At 38.6% G+C, this 17,101-nt stretch overlaps 2 protein-coding genes across 2 annotated transcripts in view; both read right to left on the reverse strand.

Moving 5' to 3' along the window:
* Window positions 1-681: 681 nt before the first annotated feature.
* LOC134187459 (TBC1 domain family member 15-like) lies at window positions 682-14,910 on the reverse strand. The gene is made up of 17 exons (XM_062655574.1): window positions 14,792-14,910; window positions 13,133-13,221; window positions 12,961-13,056; window positions 10,169-10,280; window positions 9,996-10,113; window positions 8,881-8,945; window positions 6,309-6,504; window positions 6,132-6,246; window positions 4,630-4,983; window positions 4,169-4,272; window positions 4,018-4,112; window positions 2,863-2,979; window positions 2,703-2,806; window positions 2,406-2,505; window positions 2,243-2,340; window positions 2,059-2,175; window positions 682-1,108 (listed from the first exon to the last, which is right to left on the reverse strand). Exons 2-17 carry the CDS (start codon window positions 13,214-13,216, stop codon window positions 902-904), a joined length of 2,082 nt encoding a protein of 693 aa, XP_062511558.1. The 5' UTR covers window positions 13,217-13,221; window positions 14,792-14,910; the 3' UTR covers window positions 682-901.
* A 12-nt stretch (window positions 14,911-14,922) lies between these two features.
* Window positions 14,923-17,101, reverse strand: part of LOC134187460 (src substrate protein p85-like) — a 12,440-nt gene continuing 10,261 nt past the window's right edge. Inside the window, exons 15-18 of the mRNA XM_062655575.1 lie at window positions 16,615-16,670; window positions 16,439-16,561; window positions 15,431-15,950; window positions 14,923-15,192 (exon numbers count right to left, since the gene is read on the reverse strand). Of these exons, the coding sequence (XP_062511559.1) occupies window positions 15,059-15,192; window positions 15,431-15,950; window positions 16,439-16,561; window positions 16,615-16,670 (833 nt within the window). The 3' untranslated portion in view covers window positions 14,923-15,058. The remainder of the gene's footprint in view (window positions 15,193-15,430; window positions 15,951-16,438; window positions 16,562-16,614; window positions 16,671-17,101) is intronic.

Below are 17,101 nucleotides of genomic sequence, written 5' to 3' on the forward strand. Positions count from 1 at the left end.
AGTACACTAGCACTAAAGATTATGTTCGAAGTTGATTCCATTGGTATGGAAATAATACATTATTCAGCTAAAGAAATAGACAAAACCAAAAAAACAGCATCGCCCTGGCCTTAATTAATTAATACATTGGCCTAGTTGTGGTGCCAGCCCAGAGGCTCCACATTTTTATGAGTATTTCCATGCAACTTCCCAATCGCACCCTGAGATATAGACCTGGATAGAAAGTAATTTAGTTGACACCTAAAGACACTGATAAACATACCAACTGAGCAAGCAAGACTATGAACCGAAACGAGTTTGCCCAAAAGAAAAGAAGTCTCAGCCATCACAAAGTCCAATTTATACAACCTCAAAAGTCGTTCTTCTGTCAGTTCCTGACTACCATTGAAGAGAGTTGTGTACAAGGAACAAACTAGCCAGACATAACCGTGCCCTCCAGAGATTCTTTCCAACTTCCAGAGGACTGCATCAAGAATGCACAAAATATGTTAAACAAATTCAGTGCAGCACATACTAAGTGTGCTACACAAAGACTATGTTGCCACGTGCCAGGCAGATTAGTAATATAGATATTAGCATTGTAGGATGCCCAGTTTAGCTATGTGAGACTTTCACTACCATAAGATATCAAACTGCTACAAAGCAGTAGCAGCACCTTCAGGGCTGGGTCAATTTGCAGTTAGTCATTCAAGCTCATATGCCATTAAACACATCCAAGCATTCACTCCTTGTAATATCAATATACAGTACATGCATAGGTTGATTTTATGTTCCGATCAAAAACATGGCATACCGTCCAAACCCTTCATTGCAAAACTACCACATTTCCCACTTAGCAATACTAAACAAAATATCCCACAGCAATTCTTATCTTTATAGATTAATAAACTACACTTTTCATTCATGTGTATCCTGCCACAACCGAGCTTGTATCCGCTGACCAATCCAATGCAGGAGTGGACTGAAGAGAATCGTCAATAGAAGGACTGTGCCTCAACCCTTGTAGTGACATAGGAACTTTTGGCATGCACTGAAATCGATCACAGAAAGCTCGAGCAGTCACCAGGGCCTGCTCCAAGTCTATGTGTCCAGCCAAGTCATTGATATACTATAATACACAATCAGATGTAATACAGATTAAAAATATATGTAATATAAAATAGATCACATCTGATACATAAAATAGGGAATACATCAGATGTGATATAAAATACAGTCAAGTAGAGCAAATCACAGTGACAAAGTCACAGGTGCAACCAGATTAGTAAATAGCCTACTATTTACACAAAATAGTTGTTTATTTAATCTGTTATACCCTGATCAACATTAATTAATTATGCACCTGGTAGAAGTAAAACTTGAATATTGTTCTGACACACACTGAACCTGCCTGACCGGTTCTACCTCACTAGTACTAATAATAGCAAGTGTGTAATACCCCGTTTACACGAGCCGAGCCAAGCCAAACCGTGCCAGCCCAGTATTCCAGCCTGTGTTTACACGACATACTGTAGAAGTGAGCCACCGGGCTTGCCATTATGTGCATTAGTTACTTGAGATTGACATAGCTCGCATTAGCTCATGTTTGCAATGGACAGAATCAAAGCTACTCGCGTTTTTCTTTATGGCTTTACAACAGTCATATCAAGAAATGCGTAGGACATATATGAGATGTCGTACTATTTATACCAGTCCTAGGTTTATCGCCAGGCAACTATTGCAGCAACGAGTTCAAAAGCTAATTTTCTTGCTCATCTTGGTTGCTCCAAATTGGATAAGGCACAGAGTCTCTCTCTCGCTCCACGCCATTTGTAAAATTAGCATGCACAGCTCGTTTTCCAACACGCCATGCGTTTACACAATGTACTTGACCCAAGCCAGTCCGTGCTAGCCCGTTAGAAAGGCTTGGCATGGCTCGGCCCGCTTACAAGTGCTCATGTAAATGGAGTATACGTCTAACCAGTTCAGTCCACTACCAAAACCACAATTCTTATAACTACAATTTCCTGATATCAATGCTACACGTACTATACTACATATCAAGTGCATAGTGTTTACCTTGAGGATATCGTTGAATCCCAGGTTGTTCTTCATAATTTCATCTTTTTGATGATGAAGAATTCCCAAACACATAAACAAATGAAACTCTTCGGAGAGATGGTTGGACCAAAGAACCTGCCATCACACATACTAACATCAAATACCATTGCACCAAGTCCATTATCCAACAGCTGTTACTTACTTCCCATACTCTCATTGTCTCCTCTATTGAAAATTCACGTTTAAAGCGGCACAACAGCCACCGAAAGCAAAAGTATACATTTTCTGATTCTTGTTTTCCTACATACAATGCAGACTGATTTACATTCCCGATGAAGCAGGCAGTTTGCAAGTTTCAAACTGACTGAGATAGTGACCAAATGATGGCATCATGAGCCTAATCAGTGTTGACAACTGTGTTAACTGAGTCTTCATGCCAAGCTGATCCTCTGCAAACTGTTCATCCTAAAACAATAAAGAATGTAAATGAAAGTGATATTCAAAAATTAATGTTTTAAATACACCAAATAACATCCACAACCAGATTTCATTCTAATTACCTATGTAGACATCTACCTCTAGTGCCTATGAAACTGTCTAGCACTTGCTATACTGTAACCAGTAGAAGTCAAAATTCGACTAAAGTACAACAGATATCTTACCACTCTACCACTCATAAATCCGACAAAGCACCAAAAAGCGTCCACCTCATCATCCATAACTATTACAATAGGCGACAACAGATCGCTCATTCCTTGCACATAACCTACAGACACTTTCTTCAAAATAAACAAAGTAAGACTGACGGGTGATTTAAGATACCCAAGTTAAAGTTGTACATTCCATATGTCATTAAAATGTCATTGAGAAGAACTAGTCCTCTTCCATGACCATCTTTGTAATACTGAAGTAAACGATCTGTTCGCTGGACATCTTTCTCTATAATTCACACAAAAGTAATTGATTCCTCTTTCATTATGCCCATGCTTGTTTGAATATTAGTCTATCATTAACAATGATGTCAATCATCAAACTGGTTATTAGTAGCCTCGAGGATTTGTCACTGAACATTGTAAAATACAATAGTGCATATGTTGCATTAGCCTCTGTTTGTCATACTTTGCGTTACTTAAAAACCAAGAACCATCTCATACACCAGAATCCATGTACCTAGGTTTCGCATAAAGTTCCATTAAAGTTTTAGCTATAGATTAGCAAGTATCAGATTAAGTTAATGAGAACTAACCTGTTATAATAGCAACTACACTACTAGTAGTGTACAGTTCAACAAAAACAAAGTAACACAAAATAAAGAAATTAACATATACACTAACAATGCAAACACGTCTAGGTGGACATGCAAAAAATACACCAATAAACAAGTCAATAGCTAAAAAAGGGACAAACAAACAAAAAATAAAACAAAAGATAAAGGTAAATGGATGGTAGGCAAATCACTGGCTTACAGACAAACAAAGAGTAAATAACGATAGATGTTTCGATCATGAGTTCATGTCATTTCATTCTGTGTTTCTCAACAGTCACCTGCACATATGTTTTAGATGGCTAGTCCAAATGTAAAACATTATCATATTGTAAACAATCGGAATACACAAAGGAATCATGCTATACTTGCATCAGCCATGACACAACAGAATGACCTCAGACCTGTTTAATTAAAACTTGTGCAAGATTCCAGTCACAAACTGATCATAACATGCCATATCTCAAAGGCCATCGCAAAATGTTGGCATAATTAATTAAATGAAATTGCTGCCAACAATTCTGCTCATTGTACAACGTTTGTGTCCCACAATGGCTATGTTGCCACCGTTGTAACTAAATAACTTTTAATTTTGTAGTTATAATCTACAAACATAGAAACACAATGTAACCTAACAGAACTAAACTAATGGCGTAAAAACAAACACAGTAGTCCCTATTGTAAAGTATGTCACACAAACAGTTAAACTCTACCAATAAGGTGTTGTCTATCTTTGAGCAAGGTGAAGTTATCCAATTGCCTCGCAGACATAGTTGACCACTGCTTTTTCATAGTGTAATACTCTTCTCTAAAACACCGTTATACTTGCATCAGCTATAGCAATCAGTACCATGCCAACCATACGCTTTTTGTTCTCTGTGAACGGCTCTTTCTGAGTCTGTAGCTGTATAATCACAATAACCCAAGAGAAACTTCCAAACTTCTCGTCTCAACTCAGGTTCCACACCCTTGAATAAAAATAAAAGCAGAATCACCAACAATTACATTACATTTCTTTATTTATTAGAACACATTCACACTTGACAATAACAGAGCAGAACGGTAAATATACAAACAAAAAAACATGACGACATCATGAGTTGTAACATAAGACTATATGACTTGCTGTACTTCTTGTCTGTATCAAGAAAGAAATCATATGTTGGTAATAGAAACAGACCTACTAATATCTATAATATACCAAAGCGCCAAAATCAAAACATTTACAAATAAGAAAACAATTTCATCAAATTATCATCAGCATTCCAAGACTAGCAATGAATACATCCAGTTCTTGCAATACAATTTATCACTCGTTTACATACCCCTGAGAAGACTCGTGCCTTAAATGAAACAACATCGCAAACACGCCCTTCAGTATCAAGATAGCTTTTCCATTCTGACGTAGTCATAGGCGTTAGTCGTTGTTCAGTTGCCAAAGGTTCTGGGGACGAGTCCTTCACAACAACCTCATATCCATTCTGGCTAGAATGACAATCTAAAATAGTGTCATCTGCTAAAAGACTGTCATCTGCTAAAAGACTGTCCTCTGTCATCGCTTTCTCTGATGCTGGTCGTCTTTCTTCCAGACCAGTCTTGTTACCTAAAGCACCTCGAATGAACCGTGTGACACGTGACAGTCCACCCATGGCTCCAGTAAGGGCCTCACCAAACAAACTCTACAAAGTCAATTGAATAATTAGAATCAAGTCAACCATTGTAATGTTGGAATGAAATTTCCACACAAATTAGTGAGATTAGCTAACTCACCTATCAATCACAAAACAAGAAAGAGAGCTACAGAGACATGGTGCTTGTAACATCAAGCAGACATGTCACAATGTGTACACCTAATATTGTATTTTCTAAATACTAGTAGTAACACATCATTGACAGTTGTCAACGCTGCCTTGTAAGACATGAATAGGTCAAAGATTTATTAAACTGTGCTTGGACATTTTGTTGTTGTCATACAAGCTTCCGATACGCCCTACAGACATTCAGATTATCCGGGACATCTCGCAAACTTTAACTTCCCAAGTTATTCGGTAAACTGTTGAGTAGTGTGACTCTGCTGGAATAATAATAATAATCAGTACACCCATGGATTTAATTTAGACATGTACATACAGTCTGTGTCAAAACTACCGACACATTTCCGGTTTATTTGTGAAAGTCTTTCCAAATTTCCAAATTTTGGAATTGTGTAACTGTTTCCGTGCCGCACTCTCTGTTCACAAATAACATTTTGTCTGCGGTGTCTGGCATCCTTTTGTCTGGCTCCTGAGGCATAAAAATTATCAGTATAAAGATGCTACTTCCACTTGTGTTCTTGAATTTAGCTTCGTTGCTACTTCTTCGTCGCTGAAAAATGTGCAACAGATGTTACTGGGTACACCAATATTTTGGAGCAAGGAGGTAGCAGGGAGGGAGAAGGAAAGGAGAAGGGAGGGAGAAGTAAGGGAGCAGAGAGCTTACAACAATCTTGTCCGTGAATTGTGTCTGTTCAATGCAGAGCCACATTTAAAGGAATGCTCGCATTTCAAAGCTATTTGGCTGTCACTGCAATACAATATCAAGCAAAGATATCCTGGATAAGTGTGACCACCTGATTTCATGCTAGCCTACGATTGGTCAAACTTCAGTGGCAGCAAGCGATTTGCTGCAGAGATAAAAAGACATTCTTATCTCCTGTGGCATGCCACTGGCACTTGGAGCATGCCATTCTTGCCACCTGCTGCAAACTACACATACTGTGAACACGGCTTAAGTCAATACACAAAACACACATACTAACAGACATGCTGCCCAATTTCTATGTACTTACTGTAGTGAGATTGGCTGCATCATCCTCATCATAGTCCAAACCATGAACGCTGTGCCTCAGTGTTTGAACTGATTTATCCACAACGTAGAGTGATGCATCATCTTCTTGCTTAACTCTAACTCACAAAACCTCAAAACATCACACAATAAACACTTGAAAGCATACAAATCAGCTCACTTCGACAAGCACAAAGATTTTTGAAGTATCTTCAGAAACTCTTTTATGCCTCCAAGATGGAAATATAAAGATGGTAAAGTTTCTCCGGATGTGAGAGAGAAGACAACATAAGACCACTTCAATTGAGATCGAACTATTTTCACTGACTCCACTTCAACCAGTCCAAACTGCAAATTATTGCTTCCACACACAGGATCTACAAAACACAATCAGTAGTCAAGATGACATACTTATGGTATTACAGCCTACTAGTAGTAATCGCCTTCCAAATTGGTGTACCAGCAACGTCAGACTAGAACTTTAGGAAGGCATTCTCTTTTGGCATAATTTCAATAACGACCAGCAAATGTAATTAGACTCAAGTGTTGTGTAGTGTAGTTTCAAAAATATCAGCTACAATAACACCAATGTAAACTGGTAATACCTTTTTTAAGAAAACCAAAAAATTCAAGAAAGTACTAACCATCCCCAAAAAGAAAGCTCCCCATGACAACATAGATTTAAACTACAGTGACTTACTTCCATGACACTTTCATATAGTTAGTCTTTCAACCCTGGTAACAAGGACGTACTATTTGAACAATAACTCTCATTGTCAACAGTCCTGTGTATGTTTAGTAGCACACGCAAACTGTTGAAAGTGTGAGTTAGATCAAATGCATGTTTTAGAGAAATGAACATACAGTGAACAACATACTATAACCTGACTACAACTATTACACAATGCCAACTGCCTGAAGGCTTGCCTCACTATTTAATTAAGTAGATCTTGACTCTATAAAATTTATAATAGATTGTAATGTAACTATATTACTACTACTACTATGTAGTTGAAAGACAAGGTGTATTTGATAAATTCAGCAATAGACTATGTACACATTAACAGCAAAGTACTACTGAATAAAACACTCTAGTAAAGAGTTAGATTTGTCTAATAAAATGGTTTTAGTCTTTTTATGCAATAATCGGCTCTCAGCAGTCACTGAGAGAATGCTGTCTTGAGTGTTCAATTGACGTCTTCATATTCTGCAGCCACGTATGCACATAATAGACAACCTCAAAAGGGTAAACACAAGCCGACATCTTAACCAACAGATTGTGGTGCTGTATGTTGTGTCGTTCTCTTCTGATAGTTGTGAAGCCAGCCGTTTGATGAATGTAGTTGTCAACTGGCTGGCACTGCACATGCAATACTATGTACTGCTGTTGCTGCTACTACAGCACTGCTACTTGCATTGTTGTTCAGTTGTGTTGCAATGTAAGAATACAGTATTATTATACACTGTCTGAAGGCTTAGGTTGTCTACGACAAATGAACACAGAAATGTTGCATAGATCTGAATACATACTAAGAGAAAATAAATTTCCCAACCTTCCTTCTGCATAGAATGATGTATAGATAAGGGCTCACGCTGTATATTGCTAAATGCTTTCATACTTAAGTGTAACACTTTTCCAGTAACTACATCTTGATGCATGTAAGGCAGCATGCAAACAAGTCAGTAATCATCTATACTCTCCAAGACAGCAAAATTGTATGATTGAACTCACTTCAATCCTAAAAGTTATATGAGCCAAACTATGGAAACAGACAAACTAGTGTTCACAGGCACTTCCGCCCCCAGACTTCTACACTATCAAAATTTGCTGTATTACACTAACCCAACCACTCTATTGATTATTATTTCATTAACTGCAGTATCACCAGGAGTGTACCTGGGGCATTTTAGGGGTCCATTCTTTTAGTGCTGTAATAGACCTCTCAGTCACATGTCAGTTCAACATTCTCTATTCTAGTGAATCTATTTACTAGTTACCAGGTCTATTGGAAGACATTCGTAAGTATACATGTAATGTTAACACTATACACTGCACATGCATTACGCGACACACAGTCTTGGAGTCTAAATCTGCATCTCGAACGTGGAACTTAGACCAGCACTTCAGCAGCTACAGCTTTTATGTACACAGCTGGTGCAAATATTGCATGCAGATTCACTGCAGAGGCGGATTCAGGATGGGCACTGGGGCACGTGCTTCCCGGCAGTAGAGATTGCATACATTGCCAAATGAAAACCTCGGAATTGCTGCTGCCAGGCATTCCATTGCAAGATGACTTCAAAAATTCAAGCATAAACCGTGATGAATCGAACAAAATCTAGACGGTTAGGTATAGGAGTAATGTAATTGTTGTGTAGTTAATACAGTGAGACAGCTAAAGTCCTAGATAATAACGAACCATAGAGTGTCGAAAAATTACAAATTATAGTATACATAGAAAAACAGACCTCTGACTGAAATGGGTTGGTTCGTTCTAACCCCCCTAAAACCCTCCCCGAAACCCCCTAAGTATGCACCTGAACACGTGAGGCTGAGCAAGTTATTGTAATAAACAATAAGAATAGACTATAAAAATTGAAACAGGAATGATATTTCAAGAGTTTCATGTTCTTGTTGTTTCACTGTACTGGCTGTACCTCACGCAAAATTCTTGAGGCACGCACATTTATAACCCGAAAGCATTTATAGAAGCAATGTGAAAGAAATAAATATTAAATAAAAGACTCCATACCACTAGTAGTAGGTGCAGTGTCTGAAGCTCTTGGTTGGCAATTGACAATACTCAGTAGTTCCATGCTAAACAAAAGACAATACAGATTACGACTACAAACATGTCTCCATTAGCTCTAAGTCCAGACTCTATACTATTGCACATAACAACATCACATTGCAAAAATTGTTTCACAGTCATTGACCATCACAGTACATGCAATAACAGCCTTGATGCATTATTCTCATTTCATCAACTATTTTAACAAGAATTCCCTAGGCTGTATTCATGAAAGATCTCTACTATAAACCGTTTCTACCATCACAGCAATTGTATCCAGATCCGTGTTTTCAAACAAGACAGTTCAAAATATGTTTCGTATTGATTCCATTGACCTTATAATATTAACACTACAAACGCCACAAATCCTACAAACATTGTTTTCAAGTGCTTCTGCTAACTTTTGTTAATCATCAAGTACTTCTATTCAAGGCCTCTGCAGCACTGTAGGAGCAAAATTTAAACATATGTGGTCTTTACATGGGCGTGGTTTATGGAATGCCCTTGTCAAGTGCAACTGTGACCTTACCACTTTATTGATATTAACAAGTATCACACAGCGTTTCAAAGCAGCAGACAAAGTCGCTAGGTACTTTACTTTCTCTGCATGTGTATTACAGTTTATTATACATTATACTGTAGTAACATACCTTAAAAATATATTACTTATTTAATTACCTAACACCAAGACCAGAAGCGGATGCAGACCAAAGTCAACTTTCGAAAATCTCATGGCCACACAGGTTGTGTGGCGTCCTACGGCCCTGCTCTGTTCACAAAGTCTTGCTTAGTCACTCTATATAATGGCAAATGACAATCATTGTTCTTGATGCCTCGTGAAGGGTTTAGTTTTATGAAGTTTTATGAAACGTATCAGACAATGTATAGTAGTCAACATAGCTTTTCAAACTTTTGTTAATTTAAAACTAAAAGTCTAAATAAAATAGTCCAAATCAGTAGACACACGAATGTCAATAATAACATTGACATTTAACAATGTACTGTGCCCTCTTGTTACATTGTCTCATTCAACAACTTCAGTACGGTCTGTTTATCAAGTATAATTATGTACTCACTCTTCCGTAATAGACAATCGGTCTGATGATGTTCTGTTCACTGTCTGCCTAACATATCCCGGTGGAAGGTATGTTCTAGGTTGTATTTGTGGAGAAGTTTCAGGTTTCTCAATAGAACCTACACATTCACACAAGTTGTAACACAATAAAAATAACTAGACAAAATATAATACTAGAATTCATTGCAGGAACTGAAGTTGCATCAATAACCGTCCAATCATGATCGGTAAAAACATCTTCCCCAAGAGGTGAATGGGGTTGCCACTCAATGAAAGATTCTCCATCCTAACAAACAACAAAGGCAAAAAGGGCATCAACTTTTTCCAAAAGTCTGTAGACGACTTTTTTTGACATCTACTGTGTTGATCTATTTGGCGAGCGAAGCGAGCCTCTCTCTTGTCATGTCAATTGAGGTCAAGATATTATATTTATATACATTTATATATATATATATATATATATATATATATATGGCAAATGAAGGGTCGGATCGACAAAACGATGATGCCAGATGAATGCAATTTTGAATTTTGACTCTGCGACACATGAACGAAAAGTTGAATCAAGGATTCCCTTTCGAGGGCTCAACACAGTTACAATTTCGCAGCGAGAAGAGTGAAGTGACTCTCAATTTCACTCCTGTACGCAACTAAAGAGCAAAGGAAACTGACGCATGACAAAAGGAATGAGAAGGAAAAGGTAAAAGAAGAGAAAAGTCTGTTTTTTGAGTTTCTGCACATTACTTTGGCAGAAATTATTGCTATGCAACCATTGTTACGCGACTACATGACCACTGTTAAGTGACGAGCTAAGTAAATGAGTGAGATAATTAAAGCATGAACAAAGAATTCAAGACAACTACACCAGCATAGAAAGCAAAGGGGCGGGGGCTTCAGCCCCCTCGCTCAGTGTAAAAATTGAAATTTTCTGTGCCGGTGACTTTGGAAATCTGTTTAGCAAGGTAACTTTTGCTTACTCATGATGACAAACAAGGTACAGCCCCGTGCTCATAAACATCTTCCTACGATCACTGCAACTAGAAGAAGACCTACTGTGAAAGCCTGTTTTCTAAGTTTCCGTGTTTGTTTTACAGTTACACAACCATTGTTACGTGACTAGGAAAAGACAGATCAGAACACCATCACTCGCCAAACACAATGCTAACGAGCATTTACTAATATTGGTGTGTATTACACATTTGTTTGTTACTTGACTGTCAACGTATGACAGTGAACTCACCATGCCATTGTGTGTGTGTGTGTGTGTGTGTGTGTGTGTGTGTGTGTGTGTGTGTGTGTGTGTGTGTGTGTGTGTGTGTGTGTGTGTGTTAATCTCACATAGCCAGGCCTCTTTCTGTGGCGTCATTGGGTCTGGTGAACAACCTTTGATGTCGCTGTGTGCCGCATAGCCAAAAATCAGCTATCTAAAGACCAGATTTGGTTTCTTAATACTTCACTAAAGACCAGATTGGTATGCACGCAGTACAATCTTATCACATTAACTTCTCTTGTTTCGTAGAAAACAACTCAAAGACTACAGCTAGAGTTGTTGCTGTTTATGAGATCTGCATGTCTACAGCAGCAATTAAAAGCGGCCACGGAAACGTTGACATGAACAGACTTTGATTTCATGCAGCCATGATCGACGTCTTACGTAGTGTTGTGCACTCATGTCACAATGGAGACTGAATGCAAACATACTGGATGGGTATGAACGTACTCGGGTTTTTTTGCTGTTTGACGTCTAAAGCGACCGGAGACAGTCCAGAGTGAGCGATATCTGGATGGGCTGGAGCTGACATCATCAAAACAAGATGAGTCGTATTTCTGTGTTTGGGTAATCATCTCATGTGTTTTGTGCATTGCTTTACATCGAGTATGTTCGCATCCATCAATATGTTCGCACTCAGTCTCCGTTGTGACATGAACGCACAATGCTACGTATGACGTCAATCATGACAGATTGCATAGGAGCCTGTCAACGTCAACGTTTCCGCGGCCGCGTTTAATTGCTGATGTAGACATGCAGATTTCACAAACAGTCATAACTCTAGCTGTAGTCTTTGACTTGTTCTCTAAGAAACAAGAGACGCTAATTAAGACAGGATTTCACTGTGTGCATACCAATCTGGTCTTCAGTGAAGCATTTAAAAAGCCAAATCCAGTCTATAGATAGCCGAGTTCTGGCTACGTGGCACACGGCGACATCAAATTCTGTTCACCAGACCCATTTTCGCCCGGAAGTATGACGTGGGGCAAAGGGGTCTGGCTACACAAGACTGTGTGTGTGTGTGTGTGTGTGTGTGTGTGTGTGTGTGTGTGTGTGTGTGTGTGTGTGTGTCATTTCAATTATCAAAAAGTCTGATTGTCCGGTCAATTGATTACCTAAACAACTGGTTTCCACCGAAAAAGTCTAGACAACCGAGGTTACTGTCAACATTTTCAAAAATTACTGTTTGTGTAAAAATTCCTACACATAACACCAAACATTACTTATTCAACTTCAATTCTATTTCTTTGTATTTGTATTTCTTTTACTACGAAAAACTTCCATCAAGCCAAACTGTTTATACTGTCAATTCTTAATTAAATTGCTGTTGAGTTAGTCATGGTTTTGCTCTAGTTACAAGACAAAAATACAGTCATCGTACGTTCTGTACAGTTGTGAAGTGTGTTGAGCCCTAAGATGGTGGCCTAACAAATCTCTAAACGCGCAATTAACACTTAATTTCTTTCAGAGTAAGAGGACGACTGACTGTAAGAAACCCTACGCTCATTTCAATAAAACAGCATAAATAAACTAAATACACATCAAATAAAATATATAAACTAAACAATATGTATTCAACAAGAAAGTCAGAAGAGAAGAAAGTATTACTTTACATCTATGTCAGTCACTTGCTAGCTAACGGCTGGCTGGCTTGTCTGTTTCTATCACACACAACAGTACTAACACACTCACTCACTTTGTATTTTATCAACTTGAGTGACCCGCTGATGATTCGCTCGTTCATGTCTGAAGTCTGCGTATGAATACACACACTTTCACGTTCATACAGAACCTGCAACAGTCGCCATGTTAGCGATATGTTAGACACGGGATCCCAACCGTGGTAGCTACAAAAACAAAAATACAACCTTGGCATCACTCATCTTGTCTCGTCTGGTGTCTGACTGTAGTCCTTTTTCGCAAAACAAAGAGAAGTCACGTGATCCAGTCATGTGATCTAACGATTACAAATTATTACGTCATGCCAACTGGCCCGACATTGCATCGTCACGAGTGCAATGTGAGAATGTAAGTGTACAAGTGTTTTCACAACAACTATCTTTGATTACCTACCTACACTATTATATTCCAACTTGACAGCTCAATATCACCACTGCAGTGTATACCTCACTAGATAAGCAGCCCTGTCTTCTAACGGGAATGATTATTTCAGGAGCATATGCTCCTGTTATTTTAGTCGACCTACTACGTATAGTAGTCTCGCGTAAACGGTCTGGCTACGCGAGACCAGTTGAAATACTCGGATATTACGCCAAATGCAGACTTGTGGCCCATTTCTTACTAACGACATTAGGAGAGCTGTCAGTTAGGCGAGTGCTACGTTTAGACGTCTCCACAGCAGCAAATCGGTTCAGTGTCGACTCCTCGAAAGGGGACCCGAGACTCAGCGACCGGACTAAGACATTACCGAGGATGAAATTCGCGTTGTTGACCGCAACTGATTTCCATCGGTACAGTCTACTTTCGTGAGGCTATGACAGGCCTAGCATAGCCGCGTCCCAGACTCACGTGAACCTGACAGTGTCCGATTCCCGTATAAGACTTTCAGCAGTGTCATACGGGAACCGGATACTGCCAGGTTCACGTGAGTCTGGGGACGCGACTACATATGCATGTCAACATGCATCAGCTGCAGTCTACATGTAGACAATAGCAGTTATTTTTAGTGACATTCCAAGTCATTACAAACTCAATCAATTATTGAATATTCCAGTATTACCTATACTAGTATTACCTACACTAGTATTACCTATACTAGTATTACCTATACTAGTATTACCTATACTAGTATTACCTATACTAGTATTACCTATACTAGTATTACCTATACTAGTATTACCTATACTAGTATTACCTATACTAGTATTACCTATACTAGTATTACCTACACTAGTATTACCTACACTAGTATTACCTACACTAGTATTACCTACACTAGTATTACCTACACTAGTATTACCTACACTAGTATTACCTACACTAGTATTACCTACACTAGTATTACCTATACTAGTATTACCTATACTAGTATTACCTATACTAGTATTACCTATACTAGTATTACCTATACTAGTATTACCTATACTAGTATTACCTACACTAGTATTACCTACACTAGTATTACCTACACTAGTATTACCTACACTAGTATTACCTACACTAGTATTACCTACACTAGTATTACCTACACTAGTATTACCTACACTAGTATTACCTACACTAGTATTACCTACACTAGTATTACCTACACTAGTATTACCTACACTAGTATTACCTACACTAGTATTACCTACACTAGTATTACCTACACTAGTATTACCTATACTAGTATTACCTATACTAGTATTACCTATACTAGTATTACCTATACTAGTATTACCTATACTAGTATTACCTATACTAGTATTACCTATACTAGTATTTGGCCATCATCAAAGATAATAGATGATGGCAATTCATTGAGGTAATACTTAAATTTAATTTGACAAAACAAAGCTGGAGCTTACCTGAAGTCCAGTGCCTCAATAAGTCTAATGATTGTCCATGTTTGCCATCACACTAATCAGTCATACTGAAATCTGGTTCTAGTTCATCACCAATAACACCTGCACAATAAAATAGCAATGTGCACATGTAATGAGCTACAAATCACAATCCATTTAATATGCCATTGGCAACTAGAATCAAGAAATTCCACATCGATGTAATGCCTCTGACAACTAAGCTAGAGTAAACCCATAAACCTGACATTCATGAGACAATCTCTCCCCCCATTAGATCAGTTCCACATAGTTGGCTGGGAAGAGACCACAATGGCCATGACACTCCCCTTGCCACCATCCCTCATCAATCTTCTCAATATTAGTGATGATATCCTCAGGATCAAATGAAATCTCATCGTCGCCAGCTACACAGCACAAAGCATAGTAAGTACCAATCAGCACACTAAATCTCATTACAAAAAAACTATATACTTTATTATGGTTTAGTAATGTATTACTGGTACATGTACACCCACCATGCAGTACAAAAAATTATTGAAAAATGTAGATTAGCTACATTTGTTGATGTATAATCTCAACACAAGCTTTCACACATAGTCAAACATGAAAACTCGACCCACATTGTAAACATATTCAACTCACTTGCTTGGTAGTCATATATCGCACGTGCGGTTAATTCACTTTCACCGGTTTCTTGTTCTTGTGCTGGTCTCTCATGCGTTTCATCCTTTTCAATAGTTGGCATGTCATACAACCCTTCCTCGGCAGAATAACCATCCCCTTCTCCTGGAACATCGTCGTAGAGGTCTTCTGGTTGGTTTTGTGATTCATTGACTTCATATGAGTCTTGTGTATCTTTCTGTGCTGCACCGATTTCATCATACAGATCTTGTTCCCCACCTGGCTGCTCCTCTTGACCACCTCCAATTGTGTCATACAAATTAAGCTGAGCATCTTCTTCTTGTTGCCGCTGCTCTTCTTCTCGTTGTCGTTGCTCTTCTTCTTCTTCTTGACGTTGCCTCACTGCTTCTTGCCGCTTTCTTTCTTGTTCTTCTTCTTCTGCTGCTGCCTCAGCTTCAGCTCTTGCGTTTGCAGCTTGGCGCTGTCTAGCCTCATGCTCACGTCGCCTTTCCTTTTCTTCTTCAGCCCTCTGACGAGACGCCTGGCAAGCAATTGACAGCATTAATCAAACTTATACCTCATAGACTTACAAATCAACACATGGCAACCTAGTCTTGACAATACCATCCTATCTAACCAGATCAGTGTACAGACAGACACTTTCTATTAACTGCTTGTTATCTACTAATTACAATATTTCCAATGTACTACATACTTTATCACATGAACCACAAGTGATGACGTGTTCCTAACTTTGTAATACACCCTACAAGATAGCAATTTGGCAACACAGCTTATGTATGCAACGTCCTCATTCATTCTCACTAAACGTGTCAGCAGCCTACTATGGACAGATACTAAAAAGTTGCTGATTGCTGACTGCAACATGTGGTGATGCCAACCAAGTAACATTAGTATCTATGCTTTGAAGTAGTTGCTCAACACTATTTACTCCAGGATGAAAGCAATGTACTTTACTACCTAAACATTGCAACAGACACACACTGCCAATACAAGCAACTTTCATACATCTTCCTCATCTTGAGCCATTCTTTCAAACTTTGCTCTGATGTTGCCAGCACCACCAGCCGGGCCACGCTCAGTTTTGTATGTTGACTTCACTTCCTGCATGTCATCATAACCACCAGCACTCTAACAAAACACACTAGACTACACAACTACAATCACAAAGTGCCATGACAGACCGAGTCCTGACGGTCCTTCTCAACGCCATACTTGCCTCCAAAGCCTCGAGAATGATCTACATAAACAGAACAAAATATAAACATAAACTCCACATCTACTTGCTCAACAGTAAACATACAAACTACAATGAACTCTTTGAAAGAGAAGTGTTGGTTACCGTCTTGTAATGATGAAACAGACACCAGAAACAGTGACTAATTCCTGATTCAAATCACGATGGCACATTACCATTTGAAAGCAAACTAGGAAAGCATTAGTGGACTGCAGGTAGCGAACAGATAATTAAGACAAACACCTAGGCTGTGTCTTTGTTCCCCTTTAAACTGGTTTAACATAAAACGTGTTAGAATCTAAATGTGTTTAGTTAGGAGCACCTCCACTTGTGAGTTTTTATCTGGGATCTCAATATTGTTATCCGGGACTTCGAACAGTAATTGCTACCACCAGATGAGGCGTTTGAATGCACAGCAATAGTGAGAGATGAGA

This window comes from Corticium candelabrum, chromosome 11 (genome assembly GCF_963422355.1).
Source record: "Corticium candelabrum chromosome 11, ooCorCand1.1, whole genome shotgun sequence".
Taxonomy (NCBI): domain Eukaryota; kingdom Metazoa; phylum Porifera; class Homoscleromorpha; order Homosclerophorida; family Plakinidae; genus Corticium; species Corticium candelabrum.

Bases quoted from the DNA above. Each gene is read 5' to 3' on its own strand.
- LOC134187459 (XM_062655574.1), bottom strand. From the start codon at position 13,216: ATGACTGGATCACGTGACTTCTCTTTGTTTTGCGAAAAAGGACTACAG. The intron at 4,984-6,131 runs GTAAGTACATAG...TTGACTTTGTAG, and splicing joins ATGCAGCCAATCTCACTACA to AGTTTGTTTGGTGAGGCCCT. The intron at 1,109-2,058 runs GTAAACACTATG...TGTGTATTATAG, and splicing joins GATTCAACGATATCCTCAAG to TATATCAATGACTTGGCTGG.